At 32.7% G+C, this 16006-nt stretch overlaps 2 protein-coding genes across 2 annotated transcripts; both read right to left on the reverse strand.

The window, feature by feature from the left end:
- Positions 1-4462: 4462 nt before the first annotated feature.
- On the reverse strand, positions 4463-6087 carry LOC147398870 (transcription factor bHLH162-like). The gene is made up of 3 exons (XM_086449006.1): positions 5846-6087; positions 4764-5081; positions 4463-4673 (listed from the first exon to the last, which is right to left on the reverse strand). Exons 1-3 carry the CDS (start codon positions 5987-5989, stop codon positions 4605-4607), a joined length of 531 nt encoding a protein of 176 aa, XP_086305132.1. The 5' UTR covers positions 5990-6087; the 3' UTR covers positions 4463-4604.
- Positions 6088-10563: 4476 nt separating this feature from the next.
- Positions 10564-12246, reverse strand: LOC147398871 (transcription factor bHLH162-like). The gene is made up of 3 exons (XM_086449008.1): positions 11934-12246; positions 10888-11205; positions 10564-10795 (listed from the first exon to the last, which is right to left on the reverse strand). The coding sequence occupies exons 1-3, from the start codon at positions 12075-12077 to the stop codon at positions 10727-10729; spliced, it is 531 nt and encodes a 176-aa protein (XP_086305134.1). The 5' UTR covers positions 12078-12246; the 3' UTR covers positions 10564-10726.
- Between the last annotated feature and the right edge of the window lie 3760 nt (positions 12247-16006).

Genomic DNA, 16006 nt, shown 5'->3' on the forward strand with positions numbered 1-16006 from the left:
ATCATCTTCAAGTCATTAACTTATTGGACTGTTAGAGTATATGATAATAAGTTACATGAGATACATTGAATCATATTACATTTATCTCACCTATAAATCAAGGTTGTGGTAGAGATTAGGAATAATATTTAGAAGATAAAGACAGGGTTAAGCTCAATTTGGATGGTGCTTATAGTGGCAATCCTGGACCAGCAGGAGGTGAAGGTATCCTAAGGGATGAATAGAGTTATATTATTCAAGCTGCAAATTGGTTCTTCGGTTATGAGACCAACAACATAGCTGAATGCAGAAGTCTCCTTAAATGGTGAATGGGGGACCATATAATATTAAATATTGAGTCATGCGTCTGATGAGGATTTAGGGTAAAAAACAAAAACTGAAAAAACTCAACTATTGGTCTTCTGTGGAGCCCACATGCCAACTTTTCTTCCCTAAAAGAAAGCATGTACCACACTTCCGGAGGATGTATACTGTTGCAACATGTCCCAAACATCAGCTTGTTTGATGCTCATCGTTGTGTTTTACAGATTAGCAACAGCCATACTATAATGCAATTATTTAGTTTCAGTGCTTTTTTTTTTTTCCAAATGAAGGCGTTGGTCGCATTCTTTTACTTCAAACTTTAAGTTTTATAAGCTCAATTAATTTTCCATTCATTGACAATTAATAGGTGAATGCACGATTTTAGTTCAGGTCATGATATCAACATTCATTAACTTTAGCTAAGAGGTATTATACTGGTAGAGTGAATGGAATGTATGGTAGGATGAACACTACGTGAAAACTGCAAAATTCGACGGGCCAAGGCCAACAAATTTTAGAAATTGAATTTTGACCTAAGACCATTGAAATTTTTTATATACCCCGAATTCGACGGGTTAGTTCCATCAAAGTTTTCCCACGTTTCATTAATTTGACAACTTTTGCCCATAAAAAAAAATAATAATAATGCTTGATCCATCAATTTTTTTTTCGACAAGTTGAAATTGTCAAATTATTAGAGAATGTGAAAAGAGCCATGGAATCTGGGGAACATAACAAATTTTAATGATCATAAGCCATTGAAATTTGATTTCTAAAATTCACAGGCCTTAGCCCGTCAAAATTTTCAATTTTCACATAGTGATAGTTGAATGTGGTTTGACTCCCACCCATTTGTAGTCCCTCGTCATGTTAATCACATGATGATGATGATAAAACAAATAATAGTAATAATAATAATAATAACATTAAAGATGAGAGATACCTAAGGGCCATTTTGGCAAAGATAGACACCTAGGGTCCTATAAGAAAAAATATTATGTTCAAACAATGCAATATCCTATCAGAAAAAATATTCATGTTCAAACAATGCAATATTTTTTATTATTTATTATTACCCAGTATACTTATAGACGGACCAGACCTGTATCTCAGCTTTGCTGAGTCCATACACATGGTCTTATCAAAGGACTAGTCCTGGGACACATGCAACACCCGCACATCACACACACCTGCAGGTAAGTAAGGGTGTGCCCTCACGGGTGGCTTCTGAGGAATTGATGCTCATAATGGCTATCGAACTCATGACCTCCGGGATTTAACCACTTCTTTGTCTGATCTTGCCATTGAGCCAACACCGGTTCAAACAATGCAATATTTCTGAACTTTAAACTTGACTTTGACTTTTAAACTGTACAACCTATTTTTATTAGTGCACTAATGCCTTACTGCTTTATGATTGGAAGTTGTAGCATCACAAAAATGTGTTTTAACTAAAAGACTAATGCTGAACTGACCCCACAATTATACCTCACATTGCACATCTTGTTTGATGTGAAAGTGTGTAGGAACCACAAATAGTTTTCAATTTCGACAAAAAAACATCTATGCTTCCTACTCACTTTCACATCAAGATGGGCCATGTGAGATACAATGTTCAGATCAGTCCTGCATGGCTCTTTAACTTATTAAAATATAAGAGGAAAAAATCCACACTTGGTAAAATTTAGAAGAGTTGTGCTGGAGTAACATTGAAATGTACATTGATTCTCACATTGTTGATGTAGAGGTGCACACATAACCATAGATTCTTTTCGCTCGTATCTCAATGAAAAACATATGTGATTTAGTACATACCTCCACGTTAACAATGTGAGAATCGATGTACATTTTAATGTTACTTGAGCATTTTGTAGTTTATAATCGTGTTATGTCACTTGTTGACATTTATAGAGAGTCGATATGGAGACAAGACATATACAATGAGAAGAGATTTTCTTAGGATCAGCACATATCATTTAATGATCAATTTCATTGGAATATATTTAGATACACTATGTGAAAATTGGAAAATTCATCGGGTCAAGGCCTACAAATTTTAAAAATTAAAATTTGACACTTCATGCTTGTTGAAATTTTTTATATGCTCCATATTTTACAATTTAGAACCGTTGAATTTTTCCTTTCTTCAATTAATTTGGCGGTTTCGACCCATATATCTACTCATATATTTACAACGTGTTTAGATAGGGTCGGAATCCGTGTACACATATATATCTACTCATATATCTGCAATGTGTTTTGTCCTATGTGAGCTAAAAGTTTCGGATTGAGCTAATTTTGGTGAGGATGATCTCTATGACGAGGAGATCATCCTAACTAATAATCAGCTAATTCTAAAACTTTTAACTTCATATTTATGAGTTGAAGAATTGTGGACAGTCCATTTTTTATAAACCACTTTTATATATATATATATATATCTATATATATAGGTCATGATCTGTAGACACATAAAGCTACAACGTTTTCGTCTTATATAGAAAAAAATGTTTGGAATAGGCTGATTTTTTGTGAGGATGATCTTCTCATCATAGTGATCATTCTTGCAAAACATCAGCTGAAACCAAAACCTCTATCCCATATTTTGAAAAACCATTGTTTTAACACATGTCCCTTGAACCGACAACTATATATATATATATATATATATATATATATATATATATATGGGTGGGGTTCAAACGACACACATTGTAACACACATTGCGACGACGTGTTTGTCTTATATGGGCAAAAATGTTTGGAATGGGCTGATTTTTTGTGAGGATGATCTCTGTGATGAAGGGATCATCCTTGCAAAAAATCATCCCAATCCAAAACTTCTAACCCCATCAAAATTGATTTACAAAAATTGGACGGTTTAAAAATTTTCAACCTATAAACATGGGGCTAGAAGTTTCATAATGAGCTGTTTTTTGGCAAGGATGATATCCTCACTATAGAAATCATCCTCACAAAAAATCAGCCCATTCCAAACATTTTTGCCCATATAAGGCAAAACACATTGTCGCAATGTGTGTTGCAATGTGTGTCGTTTGAACCTGACCCATATATATATATGAGTCAGGATCAAAGGCCATATGAAAAAACATATTTAAAAACAATGTAACATTAATAAATTTTCAAAATATAGGTTAGAAGTTTCGGATTGAACTGATTTTTTGTGAGGATGATCTCTATGATGGGAAGATTATCCGGAAAAAAAAAATCAGTCCAATCTGAAACTTCTAACTCTATTAAAAGTGATTTAGAATGTGGACCGTCGATTTTTTACCAACTTTTTTCAATAATTTGTAAATCACTTTTGATGGATTTAAAAGTTTCTGATTGAGCTGATTTTTTGTGAGGATAATCTTCTCATCATAGTGACCATCCTCAATCCAAAACCTGTAACCCATATTTTGAAAAACCATTGTTTTTTCATATGTTTTACATATGGCCCTTGAACTGCCCCTATATATATATATACACATATGTCTACTCATATATCTATAACACGTTTCGTCCTATGTGGGTTAAAAGTTTCAGATTGAACTGATTTTTGGTGAGGATGATCTCTATGACGAGGAGATCATCCTCACTAAAAATCAAAACTTCTAACCCCATATTAATGAGTTGAAGAATATGATTTAAAATTACCTTGTAGTGATTTAGGTATAGTCCCAATTTATATCAATTTGGGTAGAAATTTTCTAATTACTTCTACTAATTTTGCAAGAGTTCATTAGATATTAGAATAGACTAATGCCAATATGACTCCTCCACGTGGCATACTCAATCAACTCCCCTGATGTGGGGTACAACTGCATAGATTTATGGGGATATGCGATATTGTGTATCCTAAGATATAAAGTATATAGTTATGGCACACCCATGTCAGGGGAGTCGATTGATTTAGTATGCCACGTGGGGGAGTCATATTATCCCCACTCCTGAATTTTTATAATAACAGAAAAAAAAAAAAAAATCTAATCATTACCCTTAGGTTTGTGTCATTCGCATCCTAATCGAAATAGACATGGAAATCAATTGGTGAAAACCATTAACTTGTGCCTTAATTAATTAATTATATTTCTAAGCAAGCAAGAAATTTTATATTAAAAAGAGAAGGAAGAGGGCAAGCCCATTAATAGGTGCCTTAAATTTCCATAGAAAAACCATTAATTGGTGTATCATAATCCAATCCCAATAACTGCGTAGTTATTTAAGTATATCTTATTGTTTTAAATATTAGTACTCATGGCCAGCCAAGTAGTCCTTTTTTTTCCTCCTTGCAAAGTTCAGTAAACCAATTTCTCCAAGCTTTCACGAACACTTGAAAGCTCCACCCCAATTCGAGAACTTATTTCCTACAAAACATCAAATTGAACCAATCTTTGTTAGTTTAAGCTTGAATTTATTAGTACTCTTAAACAAACAAAGATGAAGCTAGTAATTACCTGAGCATAGATTGTGTGAAAAATCTTATCACCTGAAGTATATAAGCTAGCAGCCACAACTTGAGCACCTTCTCCCTCAAGGATACTAATAACTTCATATAACTTGAATTTCTTGTTCAACCCACTCATTAAAATCACCACAAATTTTGAACCCAACTCTTTTAATTCAATAATTGGCAATCTCAGACCTATTTCCCTTGAATCTTGATTGGTCCTAATCTCAAATTCCTTCCTTGCCTTCAATCCTTCTATTCTTTCACGTAAATTCTTTATATAGTCAATGGCATGATTCAATTGATCTGGTAGTGTGAATACTTCCTGAAACATATCAGATAAGTGTGAAATAATGAAAATAGCGAAGAAAACACAATTTCACAAAATAGAAGAATTTAAGTGGTTCGGCAGTGTGCCTATGTCCACGGAAAGAATAAAGAATAATCACTATTTTTTCATATGTTTTACAACTCTAGAGATCTCTATTTATATAAACGAGAGTTACCAAAACATGTAAAACTTTTCAAAACAGAAACTCCTAAAAATAGAACATCCCTTAAGAAAATATACGCACAAATACCAAAGAGTCAAAAAAATGTATACACATATACCACTTGCTTTAAATTATATATGACATCTTCATCTTTCAAAACTCAACTCAAACAAATTTCTCAAAGACTTGATCGTAGTGTCCGGGAATGACTGGCGAATTTGAAAAGGAAGCAATACGTTTACTACCTATTTGACTCCAGATTTTACCCACACAAATTCATTTACTTGCATAACAAAAAGAGAGATATTTACGAAAACATGACCAACTTTTGACGAAGTTATGATTCGAGCTCACTATTCATTTTAATTACCAAACATGAAGAACGATATCTTAGTTTTTAAAATGACAATTTCGCAGTTTTTAAGTGACAATCGCACTAGTTCATTTTGATCTCGCACTTGAAAAATCTGCGATTTTGCACCGTCACCTTTTGGGAATTAAAATAAAGAGTTAGACGGAATTGTAAGATGTGTGTGTGTGTGAGAGAGAGAGAGAGAGAGAGAGAGAGAGAGAGAGAGAGAGAGAGAGAGAGGACCTTTGAGGGAGCGTTTTGTTTGGGAGGAATAAGGGAGAATAGCTCGAAAGAAAGATCTTTCATACGCATTCTCCTATTTTTCTCAAGTGTCTTTCTGTCAGGTTTGGAGGAACAATTGCTGCCACTCTTCTCCATCATCACCATTCTCTTACTATTTTTTTTCTAATATCAAATGCTTTTGACAATAAAAACACACACATAACCAAACATTTAAGAAGCAGAAAAGAAAAGGAAGAAATAAAACATAGTAGTTGGGTTTGATTGGGAGTGCAGAGTTTTAGGGTTTGAAAGTTAAATAAGATAAGATAAGCTCTAGATACAACACAGCAAGGAAGCAGCAGATGCGTTCAAAGTCAAAGTCAAATGAGTGCGTCACCTGATTGAGTGTTGTTTTTTATTCTAAGAGGTTTAATGTGAAAAAAAAAAAATGATGTGGTGGCGCGCACATAACCGTAGATTCTTTTCCGCGAGATACGAGTAAAAAGCTACTACGGTTATACGCATGCCACCCCATCATTCTTTTTTTTTTTTTTTGTTGTCAGCTTTGTGTCATTCCGGCATTTTCCAATGTGAAAAGAACCTGCCGCAAGGCCGAAAACGAGGACTGCCTCACAAAATGAAGTGAAATTTCCTCGAAAATTTCTATAACCACGACTGCCCCTCATTTTGTTCTAGGATTCATCCGATTCATGTATCATTTGAAAAAGGATACACCCTTAGTTTACAAGACGAAAATATGGCAAAGAGTTGGACTCAATGATAACCCTCTTGACTTGTAAATTGAAGTCTTCCAATGCCTTAAGGAGACTTCTATGTTGTTGGTCTCATAACCGAAGAACCAATTTGCAGCTTGAATGATAAAACTATGTTCATCCCTTAGGATACCTTCATCTCCTGCTGGTCCAGGATTGCCACTACAAGCACCATCCAAATTGAGCTTAATCCAGTCCTTATCTTCTAAATATTATTCCTAATCTCTACCACAACTTTCTATACACCACAACTTTGATTTATAGGTGAGATAAATGTAATATGAGTCAATGTATCTCATGTAACATATTATCATATAATCTAACAGTCCAATAGGTTAATGACTTGAAGATGATGGATTTTTGGGAGGAAAATCAAGGGTTTCAGTACATTTTTGGGGCTGTTTTTTTTTTTTTTTTTTCTTTTAAATTTTAGACTTGACTTAATTTTGAAATTTTCAAGTAAACTTGGAGAGATTGTTCCATGGCAAGACAATTAGGGGTGTACATTTTACCCGAAATCTGGACCAAATTTGAAATCGAAAAAAATTCGGTTCAAGTTAACTCCTTGAAAACCGGACTGAAAATGAATTGGCTGAACCTAAACCGATTAAAATCCAATTTGTTATTTTATAAAAACGATCTGAAATATTTTCCCCCTACCCCACCTTCTATCTTTATAGTTATACAATTCGGAACAAAGTATCTATTTTATAGTAGTAAATAGTTATCGATCAAAAGAAAGTCTCTTTATATATAAGATTTGTACAATAAATAACAAAGTAACTATTTTATGTAATAAATAGTTACAAAATAGGGAAAAAAAAGTTATATCACCATATTTTATATTGAGTCGTGACATATTCCCCATAATTTCCAAGCATGGCAAGTACTAGAAATCTTGTTAGCAATCTCTCGTTTAATTCTTGTAAAATTCACGATTTTTTTATTTTTTTAATGAAGGTATTATTCTCTGGATTATTGAACTATTCTAAACGAGTCACATATTTTAAGTTAAAAAAGAATAAACATGTTTTTTATGAATTTTTATAAAACTCGATCGAGAAAACATGTTATTGTTACTTGTTGTATGTTGCAAAGTGTGAACTTGTAAGTTGTAACCCATGTGTAACACAAGTCGACTTTAAAGCGACTATGCTTCAATATTTTGGAGGAATCTATTTTTTTAGGTGACAAATGTCCCTTTTATTTAAAAAAAATAAAAATATAATGACATGTCCCTCTACATTTATTTGAGATTATACATTACATTTTAAAATTGATGATTTGTCCCTTAACTTTGGTCTTCTTCTATAACCAATGGAACAATAACTTCAATGCCCTCATTAGTCATTAGCACCACCAATCATTATTACCATCACCACTATATCATCGCCTTCATCATCACCATTAATATCACCAATTTCATCATCACCATCACTGTTAATATCACTATCATATTATCGAATTTTTCAAATGAGATGGATAATACACGTATCAAGCATATGCCATGCATTTTCCATTAATCGAAATTTTGACCGGATTTTTGCAATCCAACACATGCCACATCAGAAGAGAATGGGGGAGCATGTCAGACGAAGCAAAAAATCATTATTCTTTTATATTTCATACAACAGGCAACAAAATAATTATTTTATAGTAATAAGTAATTACCCATAAAAAAAAAAAAATTTCTATCTTTCAGTTCTATACATTATAACCCCATACACTAGGCAACACTAGGGGTGCAACTTCATTCGAATCAAGGGAAAATAGAAATTGAACCAACATTGATCGGTTTCACTAGATTAAAACCAGAACCGAACTGAATTGTCATTAGAATCAAACTTCGGATCTATGGGTTGGTAATATCCTATACAAAATCTTGGAAGCAATATAATTTTAGTGAAAATAAATAAGTAATAAAAAATGAAATTTCATAATTCATATGACAAGTCACTAATCTCTTCATAAAAAATGTCATTGATCTATCATTAAAAAATTCATTAATTTATGTCCTAACTCCTAAAGTAATTCATAATAAATCAATATATATATTTATTATTATATAGAGGTCGGTTTGGGTCGGTTCTATACAAGCCTTGAGCCAAGAACTGAATCATATTTATCGCTTCTCCATTTTCTTAACCCAGAACCAAACTACATATGTTCCAAATTGAACCAAACCAATCCAAATTGGCAACAACAAAATAACTATTTTATGGTAATATATTGTCACCAATCAGGAAAATAATATTAAATACTTAAATAATATTTTAGAGATTTTTAAAATATATTTCAATGTAACTGAAGGGTTAGGTCTGGTTTCATTTTGAGGTTTTGTATGAAAATCCGGACCAAAATCAAATCCAAAATTTTCGGTTCGATTTGGGCAAACCCAAATGTACACCCCTAATCCTAATTAATGACTAACTCACCCAAAAATCAAGTCCAATCGATTCAATGAGCTCTAAAACTATGATGATAACATCATGGATGGTGTTGGTGAAGATGATGATTATGATCATGATCATGAGAAAGATGGTGATGATGATGATGATGTGACGAGAACACTTTTCATTAGTTTAAGGTCAAGGGTCAATGTCATTACTTTGAAAATAGGGAGGTATATTAATAGTCTTATGGGGACAAGTCATAAAACATGAGGTGTACTATTTACGTGCTTCACAAGCTGGAGTGTTGGGAATCGCCATTGAGCCAACTCCTCGGGGTTTTATAGCAGCACCTTGGAGAGTAATAAGCAAGCGTTGAGGCATCTAATAACAGCTCAGGTTCTTTTCTCATTGTGTAATATAGAAAAACGAAACCAAGTTGGACCAACCTTATTTGACTCACTCACACACACACGCGCTTTAACTATGAGAAATTCTCTCTTCCGAAGATGTTTTTGCATGGTTCAAACAACTGTGTGTGTTGTGTATGTTTTATTTATATTTTAATTCTAATAGGTTCTAAAACAGAAGGTAGGAGATAATTATCTTCCAAACAAGATCTATGTATCTCTAGGAGAAATTCAAGATCTTATTATTGCACACCAATAAACCAAATTCCCTATCAATCCATTGGTGTGTTCAAAACCCTGAAAGGATATCAAACCAGTAATAATGCAAAAAAATTTGCTTAGACTAATGAATGGTATTATGTGTAATTACCTTTTCAACAAGTATAGTTTGTTATTTTTATCAATTTTATCATTAGTTCTAAACTACTCTTCATAAAAGAACGTTGCAGTCGAAATTTAATTAATATCTATCAAAATATTTTCACCGAAACTGAATATTTCTTTTTTACAGTTGAAATTTTATTACTAATTAATTAGGTGGATATTTACTTTTCGCCAAAATATTTTATAAACTATCAGTTGAATTTAGAAATATTATTGGAATTGAATATGTCAAAATTTAATGATATAACTAATGGCAATCCCACCATCCTGTAAAATTATTCGTAAAAATGAAAACTTATAGAGCCACACGTAAGGTAAAGTGTAGGGTGTTGAACGAGACCATATATATAAATCCAGTACTTAATATTTGAATATTATGATGTGCATATTAATATGAAATTATGTACAATAATGTTTAAAATTACCGTGTAGTGATTTCGGTATAGTCCGAATTTACATCCATTTGGGTAGAATTTTCCAATTACTTCTATTTCTGAAACACCCCACCTCACGGGAGTCGATTTAGTATGCCATGTGGAGGAGTCATATTATCACGACTTTTGAATTTTTATAATAACAAAAAAAAAAAAAAAAAAACTAATCATTGCCCTCAGGTTAATTATATTAATTTTTTGGATGACGCAATGTTTCTATTCCCAACCTGATCGAAATAGACATGAAATTCAATTGGTGAGAACCATTAACTTGTGCCTTAATTAATTAATTAATTATATTTCTAAGCAAGCAAGAAATTTTATATTAAAAAGAGAAGGAAGAGGGCAAAAGCCCATTAATTGCTGTCTTAAATTTCCATAGAAAAAACATTAATTGGTGGATCATAATCCATTCCCAATAACTGCATAGTTATTTAAGTATATCTTATTGCTTTAAATATTAATACTCATGGCCAACCAAGTAGTCTCTTTTTCTGCCTCCTTGCAAAGTTCAGTAAACCAATTTCTCCAAGCTTTCACGTACACTTGAAAGCTCCACCCCAATTCGAGAACTTACTTCCTACAAAACATCAAATTGAATCAATCTTTGTTATTTTAAGCTTGAAGTTATTAGTACTCTTAAACAAACAAAGATGAAGATATAGTAATTACCTGAGCATAGATTGTGTGAAAAATCTTAGCACCTGAAGTAAATAAGCTAGCATTCACAACTTGAGCACCTTCTGCCTGAAGGATACTAATAACTTCATATAACTTGAATTTCTTGTTCAACCCACTTATTAAAATCACCTCAAATTTTGAACCCAAGTCTTTTAATTCAAGAATTGGCAATCTCAGACCTATTTCACTTGAATCTCGGTTAGCCCTGATCTCAAATTCCTTCCTTGCCTTCAAACCTTTTATTCTTTTGCGTAAATTCTTTATATAATCAATGGCATGATCCAATTGATTTGGCAGCGTGAGTACTTCCTGAAATATATCAGAGAAGTGTGAAACAATCAAAATAGCGAAGATAACATAATTGCATAAAATATAAAGATTTAAGTGGATCAACAGTGTGCCCATGTCCATAGAAAGAATCAAGAGCAATTACTATTTTTTTATAAGTTTTACAGTCTCAAAGATTTCTATTTATATAAACGAGAGTTATCAAAACATGTAAAACTTTCCAAAACAAAAACCCTTAGAAATAGAACACCCCTGAAGAAAATACATGCACAAGTACCTAAGATTCTAAAAAATGTATACACATATACCACTTGCATTAAATTATATATGAAATCTTCATCTTTCAAAACTCAACTCAAACGAATTTGTCAAAGACTTCATCCTAGTGTCCGGGAACGACTGGCGAATTTGAAGAGGAAGCTACACAATTTACTACATATTTGACTCTAGATTTTTACCCCCATAAATTCATTTGCTTGCATGCCAACAAGAGAGATATTTAGGAAAACGTGACCAACTTTTGACGAAATTATGATTTGGGCTCACCATTCATTTTAATTACCAAAACATGAAGAACGATATCTTAGTTTTTGAAGTGACAATTTGGCTGTTTTAAAGTGACAATCGCACTGGTTCATTTTGATCTTGTCACTTAAAAAGCCTACGATTTTGCTTGTGTGTGTGTGTGTGTGTGAGAGAGAGAGAGAGAGAGAGAGAGAGAGAGAGAGAGAGAGAGAAGGAGGGAGGACCTCTAAGGGAGTGTTTTGTTTGGGAGGAATAAGGGAGAATAGCTCGGAAGAAAGAGCTTTCATACGCATTCTTCTATTTTTCTCAAGTGTCTTGCTGTCAGGTTTAGGGGAACCATTGCTGCCACTCTTCTCCATCATCACCATTCTCGTACTCTTATTTTTCTAATATCAAATGCTCGTGACAAATAAAAACACACACATAAACAAACATAAACACAAAAGTTCAAAGATTTGTAAGAAGCAGAAAAGAAAAGGAAGAAATAAAAAATAATAGTTGGGTTTGATTGGGAGTGCAGAGTAGTTAAATAAATAAGATACACAGGAAGGAAGAAGATGAGTTAAAGTCAAAGTCACCTTATTGGGTGTTTTTTATTCTAATCGATTTAAAGTGAAAACACCTGCCGCAAGGCCGAAGACGACTTCTTCGAAAATTTCTACGAATCTTCCTATTCGTCGCGTCATTTGTGGACTGTGGCATGAGGGCAGGGACCGTACAGCTGCAGCAGGCTTTGAAAAAGGACACACCATTAACTGAAGGGAAGAATGTACGAAGGGCCATCTTAGCTAACGAATCAGCAACGTGTTTTTCTCCCTCCAAACTTGTTGACCTTAACCCAGGTCTTATTTTCTAAGTATTATTCATAATCTCTACCACAACCTTCGATACACTATAATTTTGAATTATAGGTAAGATAAATGTAATATGATTCAATGTGTCTTATGTAATATATTACCATATACTCTAACTGCCTAATAGGTTAATGACTTGAAGATGGTGAATTTTTAGGAGGAAAATCTGTTGGAAAATTTCTTGTGTTGAACACAATGTCCTTAAGACAATTTTGTTCCCGCAACTTGGTGCACACGGATCAATGAACAATTGTCTCTCAGGATACAACGATCACACGTGTAGAGGCAGCACTACAATCTACACGTCTAGCGAACCGAACGCTACTGTTTATACTCTCAAAGAATGCAAAAGGAAAACAGAATGCTTGCACGCGCACCCACGTGAAGCCAAATTGACGAAATTTGCACCCCCCCTGCGCGCGCATCGTGTGCCCGCATACGCATTAAGGATATTTTGGACCAATGGATCAAAATCCTTCTTGAGCCCATGAGCCCCTTGTGCGCGTGCGTGGGCTTATCCAAGTCTCTCTCTCATATACACTTAAGTGATATAAGAAGTTCTATATAAAAACTAGACAATTTTCTTATTCCTATCCGATGTGGGACTAAAGAGTTTCTCTTATAAACTCAATAATCTTATAAACCACATACAACAAACCATGGCTAATAGGAGTTCTTTGGAGCTGATTTGTCATTCACCCATAATGGATTTTTGACAACTTAAAACATGAAACTATTCTCTTCAATGAGATGAATAAGTTTCCAAGTGGTCCATCCTCAAAAAATTAATGGGACCCACTTGTATCGTAGCTCGAATATCCCTACTTGATCACAAAAATCTGGATTAAAAAAATGCAGATTTTTTTTTTTTTCAACAAAATCAAGGGTTTCAATATATTTTTGGAGTATTTTTTTTTTAAGAATTAAATTAATTATGAAATTTTCAAGTAAACTTGGAGAGATTGTTCTATGGCAATTAGGGGTGTACATTTTACCTGCAAACCCAAACCAAATAGAAATCGAAAACATCCGATTTGAGTTAATTCCTTGAAAATCGGACTGAAAAGTAATTGGACCAAACCCAAACCGATTAAAATCCAATTTCTCCCCCCCCACTCACCTTCTATCATTATAGTCATACATTGGACAACAAAGTATCTATTTTATAATAGCAAATAGTTACCAATCAAATGAAAGTCTCTTTATATATAAAATTTGTACAATAAATAACAAAGTAACTATTTTATATAATAAATAGTTACCAAATAAGGAAAAAAGGTCATGTCACCATATTTTATATTGAGTCGTGATTTTGTAACTCTCCCCACTGACATATTCCCCATAATCTCCTAGCGTGGCATGTGCTAGAAGTCTTCTTAGCAATCTCTCGTTTAATTTTTGTAAAATTCACGATTTTTTTATATTTTCAATAAAAAAAATTTTCTTTGAATTATTAAATTATTTTGAATAATTCACGTCTTTTAAGTTAAAAATAAAAAATAAAACATGTTTTTTTATACATGAATTTTTATAAAACTTGATTGAAAAAACATGTTATTGTAACTTGTTGTATATTGCAAAGTGTGAACTTGTAAGTTGTGACCTGTGTGTAACACAGGTTAACTTTGAAGGGACCATACTTCAAAATTTTGGAGGAATCTATTTTTTTAGATAACAAATGTCTCTTTTATCTTTAAAAAATAATAACATGTCCCTCTACATTTATTTGAAATTATATTTTAAATTTTCAAATTGATGATTTGTCCCTTGACTTTGGCCTTTTTATATAACTAATAGAATAACAACCTCAATGCCCTCATTAGTCATTATCACCACCATCATTATTACTATCACCACTCCTATATCATCACCTTCACCATCACCATTAATATCTCACCAATTTCATCATCACCATCACTGTTAACATCACTATCATATTATCGAATTTTTTATTTTCAAATTTTTGAGATGAGATGGATAATACATGCATCAAGCATATGCCATGTATTTTCCATTAATCGGATTTTTGTAATCCAAAATCGAATAGAACTTAGATATTTGTTGTATTCCGAATTGCTGACAAGGGTTAGAATCATAGATTTTTTCTTGGGATACACAACTGCACATCCCCATAAATATGTGCAGCTGTGTATCCTGAGGAAAATAAATTTATGGTTCTAACACATGCCATGTGAGGAGAGAATGGGGGGAGTATGCAAGAGGAGTCTGAAAATCATTATTCTTTTATATTTCATACAATAGGCAAGAAAATAATTACTTTATAGTAACAAGTAATTACCCAAAAAAAAAAAAATTATTTATATCTTTGTGTTTCATACATTATAACTCCGAACAATAGGAAATACTAGGGGTGCAACTTCGTGCGGTTCAAGGGAAAATGGAAATCGAACCAACATAGTTCGATTCCACTAGATTAGAACTAGAATCGAACCGAATTGCTCTTAGAACCAAACCTCGGTTCCATGGGTTGCAAATATCCTATACAATTTCTTGGAAGTAATATAATTTTAATGAAAATAAATAAATAATAAAAAATGAAATTTCACAATTCATATAACGAGTCATTAATCTCTTCATAAAAAATGTCTTTGATCTATCCTTAAAAAAATTCATTAATTTATGTCCTAACTCCTAAAGTAATTCATATTAAATCAATATATTTATTTATTATTATATAGAGGTCGGTTTGGTTCGGTTCTATATAAGACTTGAACCAAGAAATGAATCATATTGATTGGTTCTCCATTTTCTTAACCCATAACCAAATCGCATCTTATTCCAAATTGAATCAAACCAACCCAAGCTATCGGTTTGGCTCGATTTGCGGTTTGAAGTGGCCCAAGTTACACCCTAGGCAACACCACAATAACCATTTTTCTTTATACATATGATTTATACAATTAAAGACAAAGTAACTACTTTATTGTAATAAATAATTACCAAATAGAAAACAAAACATTCTATCTTTATATTTTATGCTTTGAATAATAATTTTTTAACTAGAAAGTCTTCACTCGATCAATACTCGGTTGAAATGTCTGGTTTTGTGTCCGTAACACGCCAGCCAAGTATTGATCGAAGAGTTTCTAGTTAGATTATTAGTACTATTATTTTATAGAAATATACAATTAACAAATTTAAAAAAAAAATGTTTCTATCTTTATATTTTATATGATTGGCAACAACAAAATAACTATTTTATGATAACAAATCGTCAACAATCAGAAAAATAATATTAAATAATTAAATAATATTTTAGAGATTTTTAAAATATATTTCAATGGAACTGAATCTTGATCCAAAGTTTTTGGGTTAGGTCCGGTTTCATTTTGAGGTTTTGTATGAAAATCCGGACCAAAATCAAATCCAAAACTTTCGGTTCGATTGGGGTAAACCCAAATGTACACCCCTAATCCTAATTA

This window comes from Akebia trifoliata, chromosome 7, assembly GCF_017979445.1.
Source record: "Akebia trifoliata isolate Shusen 1 chromosome 7, ASM1797944v1, whole genome shotgun sequence".
In the NCBI taxonomy this organism is placed as follows: Eukaryota; Viridiplantae; Streptophyta; class Magnoliopsida; order Ranunculales; family Lardizabalaceae; genus Akebia; species Akebia trifoliata.